The sequence below is a fragment of the Dendropsophus ebraccatus genome, chromosome 2 (genome assembly GCF_027789765.1).
Source record: "Dendropsophus ebraccatus isolate aDenEbr1 chromosome 2, aDenEbr1.pat, whole genome shotgun sequence".
NCBI classification, from domain to species: Eukaryota; Metazoa; Chordata; class Amphibia; order Anura; family Hylidae; genus Dendropsophus; species Dendropsophus ebraccatus.
The window spans coordinates 174,238,540-174,251,286 of record NC_091455.1 but is presented as its reverse complement, the minus strand read 5'-3'; the positions used below and the strand labels follow the sequence as shown (position 1 = coordinate 174,251,286).

General features: G+C 41.5%; 1 protein-coding gene across 1 annotated transcript in view; it reads left to right on the top strand.

Moving 5' to 3' along the window:
- Positions 1-12,090, top strand: part of NFE2L3 (NFE2 like bZIP transcription factor 3) — a 36,104-nt gene extending 24,014 nt beyond the window's left edge. Inside the window, exons 2-5 of the mRNA XM_069958765.1 lie at positions 789-950; positions 3,147-3,227; positions 3,867-3,968; positions 5,386-12,090. Of these exons, the coding sequence (XP_069814866.1) occupies positions 789-950; positions 3,147-3,227; positions 3,867-3,968; positions 5,386-6,603 (1,563 nt within the window). The 3' untranslated portion in view covers positions 6,604-12,090. The remainder of the gene's footprint in view (positions 1-788; positions 951-3,146; positions 3,228-3,866; positions 3,969-5,385) is intronic.
- Positions 12,091-12,747: the final 657 nt, after the last annotated feature.

Here is a 12,747-nt window from a genome sequence, read left to right as displayed (position 1 = left end):
TCGCTGTCGGCGCGTGTAACAGTGCCATCAGCGAACGGGGAACGAGGAGCAAGTGCGAGCTGACCTGACAGGTTGGCGCACACTTGCTCCCGCTGATCGCCCCATGTAATAGGGGCTTTATGTATAAAAGTCATAGGGAGCCACTGGAAGCTGTGAATGACTTTCTGTACAGATAACAGTACTGTAGAGGGACACAACGGGACAGCCCATCAGTGCGTACACTACAGGTGTTTTACCCTCTGCTCAGAACTTCCAGACATTGATATGTTCTACAGATCAGACTGTTGTGTATGTGGAGTCTGGTCTCAAGTTACATTGGGTCCAGGAAAGACCATTGTATGTTGAAATATTGTAACCTGAGACCATTGTAAGTTTAAGGACCCCTGTACTGTATATATTATTGTTCTGATATATTATTTTTTTATTTTTGCATTAAGATTTTTGTCTCATTTAGCACATCTTCCTTCAGCCCTGCACTGCTCACAATAGGCCTTGGGAAAAAAGTTATTAAGCCTGAACTATTTCAGGAGGTGGATGTTCATGAATATTGATGCCTTATATATAATGTCCTGTGCTCGAAGCATTAAGTGCTGATGTGTCCTTGGATTGGGGAGTATCCAGCTACACGATGAATGGATGAACAAGAGCCTGGAGTTTCTTCTGTATTAAGATTATCATACGACAATAGTTAGAAATATGTTTTAGAACACACAAATATATAAGTGAGTTCCTTACAAAGAACTGAATATGACCAATGTATTAATGACATGTTACTCCTAATATTTCAGAAGCAAGAAGATAAATTGGGATATAGTGAGGAATCTATCAGCTACAGCTACCTTCACAATGACAATGGGAAGGCTGGACTGGACGAGGAGGTAACTCAACACAGTGAAGAAGGTGACCCTAGCAATACGGGCGCGAGTGACAGCAATGATTTAAGAGCAGAGGTAAGATCGGTTTACGCCATGTTTCTCAGTGGTCTTGCAGAACTTAGAATGTGCTGACGTATTTATTAAACTTTTCTTTATATAAAGTAGTTAGGCCCTTTATAAGGCTATTTACACATTGCATTTTTGTTATATGTTAACGTACTGTATACACAGGAGCATTCACACAGTCCAGATGTATGCCAAAGTAATGTCACTTGCATATACAATAATAGAACACTCATTGCGTTGTGATATAGGGCCTGCTAAGATACGTTTCTAACGATAAAAGTGGACGGAATTGTTGCAAATTAGGCACAACTGCAGTAGGGCTGGGCAATATGGCCTAAAATTTATATCACAATATAATTTGATGCATGCACGATATAACGATATATCACGATATATCATCAGCCCTCCCCTGTGCCAGTCATCAGCCCCCCCTTGTGCCAGTTATCACCCCCTCCTTGCCAGTCATCAGCCATCCCCTATGCCTTCAGCCCCCTTTGTGCCAGTTATCACCCCCCCTTGCCAGTCATCAGCCTTCCCCTGTGCCATCAGCCCACCCTGTGCCAGTCATCAGCCTTCCCCTGTGCCATCAGCCCACCCTGTGCCAGTCATCAGCCTTCCCCTGTGCCATCATCCCACCCTGTGCCAGTCATCAGCCTTCCCCTGTGCCATCATCCCACCCTGTGCCAGTCATCAGCCCTCCCCTGTGCCAGTCATCAGCCCCCCCTTGTGCCAGTTATCACCCCCCCTTGCCAGTCATCAGCCCTCCCCTATGCCTTCAGCCCCCTTTGTGCCAGTTATCACCCCCCCTTGCCAGTCATCAGCCTTCCCCTTTGCCATCAGCCCACCCTGTGCCAGTCATCAGCCCTCCCCTGTGCCATCAGCCCCCCTTGTGCCAGTCATCAGCCTCCCTTGCCAGTCATCAGCCCCCCTTGCCAGTCATCAGCCCCCCTTGCCAGTCATCAGCCTTCCCCTGTGCCATCAGCCCACCCTGTGTCAGTCATCAGCCCTCCCTTGTGCCAGTTATCACCCGCCTTGCCAGTTATCAGCCCCCCGTTGCCAGTTATCAGCCCCCCGTTGCCAGTCATCAGCCCCCCCCCCCCAGTGCCAGTCATCTCCCCTCTCAGTTTTCCCTATGTGCCAGCCATCATGTCCCCCCAGCCAGGGCCATCATCAGCCCCATGCCAAGCCATCTGCCGCCCCCGACCCCTCTGCTACTTACCTTTCCTGCAGGGCTGGCTGATGGAGTCCGCGAGGCGAGACGGGCCGCGTCTTCTTCCCAGCATGCACTGGGAGACCTGACGTCACACGCATTGTCAGCTAGCGCGCTGACGATGCGTGGCCGGAAGGCCCTGCAGCGCGGTAGCACGGAGCAGTAAGTGAGAAGCTTATTCACTACCGCTCCGTGGTATATCGCGATATGACGATATCGTCAACCGAATTGATGACGATATTTTGGCATATCGTTTATATCGCCCAGCCCTAAACTGCAGTATATATCCCACGGTTGACCTTTTACAGTTAGTGGACACAGTAATACGACAAACTTGCATTATGAGCCTCACTTGGTCACATGACACAGAGCTTGAAGACAATGCATTTCTCTTAACTTGTTGTCTAAACAAGACCCCAGCCATCATTAGAACAAGCAGTGTCTTCTCTCCCTTCTCTGTGTTTTTGAGAGTAACAGTTACATAGACTTGCTATGTGTGTATATAATATATATTTGTTGTATAGAAAACAATAAATTCTATACTTACCTGTCCACACTTCTTTGGTGTCCCCTGCTAACTGCATCGCTTCTACTTCTGTGATCCAATCACTGGCTGTGACGTTGTCCCATCTCAGTCAGTGGCTGGGCAGGCTGTCCGGCGCTTCAGTCAGAGAGGAACACTGGAGGAGCGGGGACAGGTAAGTATAGGCTCTTTATTGTTTTCTATAAGATAGCAGAAGTATATTAAAAGTTGTGAAACCCCTTCTTCCAGCCCTTTCTAGAGACTGGTAGGGGTCTGAACACTCAGACCCGGATGGATCAAAACCTTTGATATGTCTCTATCTTCATCGGTTGGAAGACCACTTTAAACAATAGGAAATCTCTTTATTATGCCGGTTTGTTATCCGCCAGATTAGTTGTCTGGACTATGGCTCCTCTCCACCTAAAGCCCCTGTCCCTATTTATAATAACAGTCACTCTTTCCAATTTTGCAGATTGACCGGAACACAACGGAGCCCTCTCTGTTCTTTGAAGAATTTATTCAGCTGCTGGCACAGACCGAAAATGCACTTGAGGTAAATCCCTTCCACTTGCTGCTAATGGACTTGGAAATTGTGATAACTGAATTATTAGCCAGACAGTAGATGGCTGTCGCTGTTATATGTGTCTAGGTAATGCACTTAGCGCGGTGCTAAAAATGGACGTGAAGATGCTTTGCATTTAGAGATGCTTTTTGTATACTTTTCCTGGATACTTGGGTATATACACACACAGTAGACAGGGTATACATTTCACATGTACCATAGTAGAAGCAGAAAACTGTCAATAAAAACTGTATCTCCAGTGCAAAAATGGCCATTGTAAAAATATATAAAGTGAGAAGTCTTTACTAAAGCATCTGTCAGACATCACCATTGTCCCGGTGCTGCTGTTACATAGAGACGTCACTGTAGGAGCAGATGCGCGCTGTGCTCCGGGGTATTGTCACACAGTCACTTGCTCACTGCTGTGCAGTAAATAGTCCAGCGCTGCCGGATTAAAAGTTATTTTTATGACAATAACTGCATCACCTGCCGATCAGACCCCAGGACAGATCTTGGATTAAAAGCAGCTATCCAACGGTACAAGTGGTTTGGGGGGTCAGATTGTGGGTACAGAGTCGCTTTAATGCTGGAAATGTAATTAATGATCTTGCTTCTTTTTTTTCCCTAAAGGGAACAAGTGAAAATTCTTTTCAAAGTGTGCAGCCCTCCTCCAGGCCTGGAAACTCAGTAGGAGAATTGTGGCAAGATTTCCTATCCCTGCCCGATTTAAATGTAAGATGTTTTATGTATTATTGACTTTGATTCTGCATGTTTATCAGCCTGTGGAATGAATAGGATTTAAAGGGGGTACCTTGCCTGAAATATAATAAAAATTCTATTCTTACCTAACTGCATTCCCCCAGGGGTCTTGCTGTGGTGTATTTAGGTCCCCCACTGAACGGTCCTGCCCCTACTTTCAAGATGGAGTTGTCTCAGAAGTGACAGCACACTGTGATTGGTTGGGTGGGCTATCACCACTGAGGCAAGCCCAACTCAGAAGTAGGGGCTGAGTGTTCAGCGGGGGACCCAAAGAAACCAAAGGAGGACACTGAGAAGTGTGGTTAGGTAAGAATAGTACCTTTATTATGTTCTATGCAAGGGAAGCAATATATGAAAATTTTTAATTGCCAGAGTACCCCTTTAAAGGAAACTGAAAGAGACAGGGCACCCGATGACAACCCCACAAAAATCAGCTGATCACTTGAACCTTTTTATATTTTATAAGACAACCTCTTTAATTCCATTATGCAGCAAAAAGCAGGGCAGTTAAAGCATTAAAGACATGTCAAATGTTTTGATCATTTTCATGAGCTCTCCCTGTCTTTTTGCATGGGCTTCATAGATTTACCATAGAATCCATCTCCTGCAATGAGACAGGGAGAGAAGTGCTCAGCTGTACTCTTCTATTAGCATGTTCTAACAGTCTGAACAGCTGATTGGTTGCATCATCAATATAATTCTGCAAATTAATACATTTAAAAAATTCTATTTTATGTTGTTGGTTTTGTTTTTTTTATTTCTTTATTAATTTTCCATAATACAAAATCATTTTAAAACCTTCAGTTATCTACATCTTACCCCATACATCTCTATTTGCTAAATATACCCGGTCTAGTTCATTAGCATCCATTATAAAACATAACCAAACAGCATTATACTCCAGAGGTGATTTCACCAGGGGGCTCAATCCATCCCTTTACCAGGTACTATCTAAAATCTTCCCCTTTACCATCACTATATCCCAGTTTACTAACACCACCACTATATCTTACCACTATACTAACTGAAGAATCCAGACACTGCCGGGAGAGCACAACAAACTAGCTTAATTGAAAAACTATAAAGTCAACTCTTAGCCAGCAGACTCGATTGTCCCTCAGCAGAATTTCACCCCCGAAGAAGGGGAAAGAAAAAGGAAAAAAAAAAAAGGGGAAAACAAACGAAAAAAAAAAAAATATATATAAATTACAAAATTACAGAGATATACTTCTGTTCTTTATTATTATTATTATTATTATTATTATTATTTATCCACCTGGTAATTCCATCCCAAAAAAAATAAATTCTATTTTATGTTACTTGTAGAGAAATAAGGAACAGTATAGATATGTATCTTACTATTTTCTTTCCACTTATTTTACTTGTTTAGATCACATTGGAGGACATTCAGTCCATTTCTAATACTAACAATGCCATCAGCACTTCAGTACCCTTTAATGAGGCAATAAGCCAAGATATAAGTCTACAGGACGCCATGTTTGCACCAAGTAATACCGCCAGGTCCAGTGAGGAGCAAAGATCGGAAAACTTACTGCAGTTAAACTCAAGTGCTATTCCTGAAGATCCCTTAAGTGCCACTAATCTGACCAATCTTTTTCCAACCACTGACAATAATTCCAGAAACTCCACTAACCAAGACCTTCTTTCTGGTCTTGATGAGAATGTATTTGATGAAATCAATTTAATGTCTCTAGCCCTGGAAGAAGGGTTCGATCCTCTGGAAGTCTCTCAGTTATTTGAAGAACCAGACTCAGATTCTGGACTTTCCTTAAATTCAAGCCATAGCCCGACATCCGCCAGCATATCTGACACTTCATCTATAACCTTTGGAGAGGAAGAAGGTGCCGCCGGTTACAGCAGTGACTCCGAATCGACCTCCTACGATGGTTTAGAGGGAGCAGTAGGTGGTAGTGGTTCAGAAATCAACAAATTTTGTCAGATAGACGATTCACACTACTACAATGAGATGTCTTTACACAATGTCCAGCATAACCATACCTATAATCAACTGCCTAACCAAGTGGAGCCAAGTCCAGAACATCATTATAGCTGGACAGTAAAATCCAACAAGATGAGAAGCATGAGTGCAATGGACAAAAACCTTAGTCGAGATGAACGGAGAGCAAAATCTTTAAGAATTCCGTTCACGGTGGATGAAATTGTGAGTATGCCTGTAGAGATGTTTAATAGTATGTTGTCCAAGCATTATCTGACTGAGACCCAAGTATCTGTCATACGAGATATTCGACGTCGAGGTAAGAACAAGGTGGCGGCTCAGAACTGTCGTAAGCGTAAGCTGGATGTCATATTGAACTTGGAGGATGATGTAAATCAGCTCAAAGTTCAGAAGGAAAAACTACTGAAAGAACAAGCTCATTGTAGTAAGTCTATGAGCCACATGAAGCAGAAACTAAATGACCTCTACCGAGATGTATTTACCCGACTACGAGACGAACAGGGCAGACCAGTCAACCCAAACCAGTACGCCCTGCACTGTAATAGTGATGGCAGCATCATGGTTGTCCCAAGGAGACTGTTCAAATCGGAGCAAAAAAAAGACTCGCAGAAAGACAAGAAACAAAAATGAATGTTGGCGAAAGACAAACAATCTAAAATAATGGTGGCATGAACTAAAAATGCTGTAAATTGGGAGCGGTAAAAACTTGGACCAGACTTTGAAGATATCATGTTATCGCTGGTCCTTCGAAGAACACACAAAAAAAAAAAAAAACACATAAAAAGCTGCTTTTACCCTCCTAAACTGGCACTAAACTTGTACAGACCTCCCAGTATGCCACAAATGAATATCTGCATGGTCGTACAATATTACCCGTTATATGCAGCTTTCTTTCATTTATAGGTATAGATTTAACTTAAAGTAAGACCTCTATCGAAAGAAACGATCATTCATAGGTTAAAATGGGGCCAATTTTCTGGTAAAATTGGATTTTTTAATATATAAATATATATAATATGGACATTTGGCATATTATCAATAGACCTTGCCACCAGAAAAAGAAAAAAAAAATGTTTAAATACAAAGTGACCTTAGATTTAGTCTGTCGCACTGGAGCACATTGTTCATGTAACGTTCTGGCTTAACATTTTTATTATGTTATGTATGTTTTTATTTATATGTATGGTGTGTTAAGGAGCTATAAATTATGACTTGTACTTTTTTTTTTTTTTTACACTTTGGTTCCTATTCTACTCTGTCTTTTTCAAGAGGTCCTGGTGGCTGATTATGTTTTTTTTGTCATGTGTTTGAGACTATCATTTCTAGCAAGCTGGAGTTGCTTATTTTATATTATTTTATATGTGATTTCTCCAGTGTACGTGTTGGCTGACAGAGTATTTTTTTGTACCATGAGAATATTTGCTAAAGAAATTTTAATTTACGATAATGTTACTTTGCAATTTATACTACAGGGATGATACACACAAAAATTGTGTTCCAGAAATCCAGTTGGGAACCTCCCAATTGTTCTTCTTTCCCAGTTTGCCTTAGTTTTTTTTCTCAATCCTAATAATTTTGTAAGCCAGAAGTTTTCGAAGCTCTTGGTTTCACTTAGGTAATTGCAGGGAGGGTTGCTCATAAATGGACACCTCCTTTAAGCGTATTTTGCAGTGTCAGTTCTTTCATAGGCAAGGATAGAATTTTAAAAGAGAGACCTATATCACGCCAACATGACAAATATAGCTGAAGCTTATAATATATATATAATAATGAGGTTTGCACCATTTAAATGTGAATTTTCAACCAATACTAAGTGGTTATATAGAAACACAAAGCCTACTGTATCCATGCAGATGGTATGTCTCACTAAAATATGGTAGCCTTATATTAGGAGGAAAGTCTAACAAACACAGGTGTTGTACAAGATTTAAGCATTGGATTTCTGAACTCATATTCTAATAACATGATCAGAAACCCCATGAGCCTAAAAGCTACTTAAAGGGAACCAATCAGCACAATTGTGCCGATATAGTACCTTGCTTGCAGCGCATAGCTCTGCTGTGCAGCTACCCGAAGCTACCAGCCACGTCTATAGCGGTAGCTTTACAGCAGGGAAAAAGTAGTGTTATTCTGCTGCGCGAGAATGGGAGAGGGGAGGCAACTAGTCATCTGCGTGGCACCCTACAAGTGACTAGTCATGTGTTTGGTCGGCAGCATATTTATAAGCAGTGCCCCCCCTCCTCATCCACTTGTCCCAGAGTGGCAGTTTCCTGACTATATTGGAAAGATGTAAGTAATACAACCTTGGACTTAGGGTCTGTAGCTCTGCAACAGAACATCATAATGCTACTGACAGATTCCCTTTAAGCTCCTATACACTGTAGTATTTGTTTGAGAACCACAGGATGTGTAGGAGTAAGAGATGAGGTCACCTCATGAATTCTTCATGCCCTTGCATGTCTGAAGACGTCTTTCAGTTCAGGCCTGAATGGCATTTCATCAGTGCCCACAGAACTTTATAAGAACACTATATATCAATGGGTATATACCAAAAAGACACCGACAGGGCATATTTACAGATATCGGCCATTGTTGTGTGCTAGTAATTTGACTTTTCTGTATTATTTTGAAGTACACCTACGCATTTTAGCCAAAGTATGACCTTTTCTTGTGAAGATTGAAGTGCCCTTGTATTTCAGTATAAACTTCTGCCAGTATATCATACAACAGCATTGAGATTATTTTATGTGGGGTTTTTTTTCATGGCTTAGAACTAGGGTGCTATAGGTCAAAGCTCCAGATAAAAATAGCTTATTCCAGGTCTAGGACACATGTCTTTTGAATGCCGGTTATAGACATGAAATAAAGTTCTGGTGATTGGGTGATATCATCTGTATTACAGGCCTTCTGACTGCCCCCTAGTCCCAAGTCTCCAAAGATCCCCTTATATGCCTGCTTGACTCAGGCAAGTTTGCAAATTTTGTAAGTAGGAAGAAGAGAGTCACTCCCATACTCTCTTGGCGACTTATCTCTCGCAGAACAAAAGGATTAGGCAGTTGAAATTCAGCATGCCCACTTCTTCCGTCAGGACTTCCCAATACATAGAGGATCAGCATGTTTTGCTGACATAAATGGTTTGGCACCCAGTAGTAGTTGACCTACAACATCCACATGACTAAATTATTAATCCAGAAAATACTGCAGTATTGCTGTGTACGTTCTATTTGCTTTGTATGATACAACCACAGATCACCATATACTAGCATTAGATTTGCCTACCTGTATGTATTCCGAGGTACTATTCGTCTTTTATCTGGGAAAACACAATTATCAGTATGAATTGATACAATCTAAAAACTAGAAACGAAAGTGAACTTTTCCTCTAAGATGGAGATATTTAGAAATGACTTTTTATAGCATAGTCTCTATAGGCTACAGGAATATATAGATATATATATAACTCGGTGCTGTACTAGCCTATATACATAAGGGTTCTTCATTGCATGGTTTTGTTTAAGGGGATGGATGTCTCTTTTATATACAATTATTAATCCCAGATTAGAGTTCACAAAAGCCATCTCTATTAGTATAATGGACATGGCCTACAATGTCACAGCATATCTCTACAGAGAATAGGAAGACTAAAAAGGTACATGTCCAAAATATATATGTTATTTGTGGTATAAAATAAAAACGCAAAAGAGCTGATCACTAAGGTGATAGTACCAAAAATATAACATAGAAGATTCTGGTTGGATGTTGGGGTAAATTTCACTAAAAGTAATATTCTCATTTGTCCAAGCATCAAAAAGACCTGAGACCAGTTAAAGGGGGAGAAGGGAAATGCATTTCAAGTACTTACTTACATCTCCCCATACCCGTGGTAAGCGTCCGGAGCCCCCACTGGAACTCATTTCACCCCAGTTGTGATTACGTCATGACTCTGGGGGGAAAATGCTGGTTACGACTCATGGACTGGCTGCTCAGCCAATTGGACTGTAGTGGCATCCTGCCCCAGTCACTTACTGGCTGAGCGGCCAGTCCATCGGCCATGGGCAGGTAAGTTGTTACCTGAAATCAATTTCCCCCCTTGCCCTGCAGGCTGCTGGCTTTTAGAAAACACAGAACATCTCCTTTCATAAAGACTGGATAAGGCTGAGCTGCAATACCAGCACTGACCATGGAGGCGTTGTTTCTGCTATAAAATAAGTTATAATTTCCTACAACTCCTCAAATTCTAAAATTGTCCTGCTTTGCTATTTTTCTTATTTTTTTTTAAGTCCAGGATTGCCCCCAAGATTATTATAAAGCTGACTATAGACATGATAGTAAAACTGCCCATGGAATAGTCCTATAAAACTGTAGGCTTCTGCCCACATTATCCCATGTCTTACCAGCTTTACCTAGATGATCCCTATATGCTCATCTTTTTTGCTCCTGTATAAATTGTATGTGTCTCCTTCCCTTTTATTTATACTGATTCCACTAAGGAATTGTTCACACAGGCAATAGATGGCTTTTTTGGACATTGATACCTTAGAAAACCCTACTCCTATCGACTTCAAGGGAAGCTGGGGAAACAAGTGTAGAAGAAGCGGCATGTTACTTGCCAGTTCTGCAGGAAGGCACCTATTAAAGGGGAACTCCGGATAAGAAAAACTTGTTTTTTTATTAAAAGTTATATAGATGTGTCTATACAATGTATTACTGTATCTGTACAGTTCTGCCATACTGGTAGCAGAAAGTGAAGAAAAATGGCCCCTGTGCCAATCCACATTGTCTCCTGCTCCTTCTGCTCTCCCCCCTTAGGAGACAAATCTTCCATGCCTCTGTCTCACATTGTGTGTGTTTGCTGATAATACAGACAGGGGGCAGGGTGTGATGTCACAGGAGGCTTGGCTGGATCTCCCAATCCCCTGAGTGATTCACCATCTCTGACCGGCCAGAAGCAGCTGCTGCACTAATTTTACTAATTGTAATGGGTGGGGGCTGTGATGATTACAAGGGAAAGCATTGCATTCTGAGAAATGCTAAACCAGGAAGGACAGAAACACAAAACAGATTTTTGGTAGTTTCAAACCGGGATAGACAGGTAAGTAATGCTATATGCTTCTGCAGAAGTTTCATCTTTTTAACCTCTACCTGGAGTTCCCCTTTAAAGGGGCTGGCCTTCCCCATGTTAGAGGTTTCCACATAGGTGCGTCTTTTGTTCATGTGAATGTATCCCAAGGGCCTGACTTCAGCCTGATTATCAAGCATGTTTAGTTTACATATACAGTGACTCAGTATTCAGAAGCGTATATGACCTATAGTGATTCTATTCTTCTATGTTGGGAGCATTCATCATTTCTCCCATCGCTTCAAGGAGGAAGGGCAGACTAAATATTTTTATTTGCAAAGGGTGTGGTAGCCAATAAGATTGTGGGCCCTATGTAAGCTCATAGCACCCACTGGGAAGTGTTACGAGGGGACCCCAAACCCCCTGGTCCAGACACCTTTGCTAGTATATGATTATATTCTTGGTGAAATGCCATGAAGCTGCTGGACATTTAACTAATTCTCTTACACTATACTTCTGCTTTACTCTGAGAACCGGGATGCTGGGAATAGCTTCCTGGAGATATATGATCTCCATTGATGGTGAGATATATACATTTGTTATTTTGGGGTTACTGTTGGCTTGAACTGATGCATTTTTGCATGGAAACTACCACTGGTTGATGGAGATCACTGTGCCACACAGATAAATATTATACAGAACTGCACTAAAAGTAGTAGATTGCATTGGGGGAAAACACAGACGTGATATCTGAGAAAACATAACCTGATTTGTGATGAGTAACATAAAGATCAGGTAATAAATATCCAACTCTGAATCTTGTTTGTCTGCACTAATGTCTCTGACACCACCCGAACACTCACTAACATGATAGCTGGTGTCTCCTATCAGGAATGATACTCCCATGTGTATATGCTATCTACAGTTAGTGAAAGCCTATAGAGCTGTGTGTTGAGAGACATGGTTACTTGACTGCTACTGTAAACTCTTGGTGTACTACTTTAAGGGTATGTTTTTTTTTAAAAAAAAAGGTAACCAATAAACTGCTTCTTTGGAAATCTTGGATTTAGAGTCTTAATTCAACCACGTATCTTCCATATTACAACATAAGTAGTTGTGCTGGGTCAAAAAAACACGGCATGTAATGTTCTTTGATCTGGTATAACCATGACAGGTCGTCCTTAGGTCTTAGCGTCATGCCCTATGAGGCACCAGATGGGATGCTAAATGCAATTGACTCATTTACAATCCCATTCGGGACCGCTCCAGGCCACTGGACACGTGACTCTGGCTTTAAAAGTTACAGACTCACTAACTGGGGGGGGGGGGGGGGGAGAGGAGAGGGACGCTGCAGCAGGTTCTTGCCCTGTCTCCGCTGTGAGAAAGGGATCATCTTACAATCTGTGCCCCAGGCTCTTTTCACTTTAACATCTTTTGTTTTACAAATCCATCATAAAAAGCTAATGACCTGTCCATTAAACAGATGCCTGTATGACATCTGTCACCCATAGACTTTCATGTTAAAGAGGGGAGGAAAAAGTATAGTGCATGGTAAAAATGCAATACATAACCAACATATATTAAAGAGCTTAAAATGGCATTCCCTTTAGTAATAGGGGTCTATGGATACAGCTAATGCCTACAGAAATTTTTCTAGAATATATCGTAAACAGAGTGAATTTACAAGATCACTTTAAAATGTACTAAGTATTCAT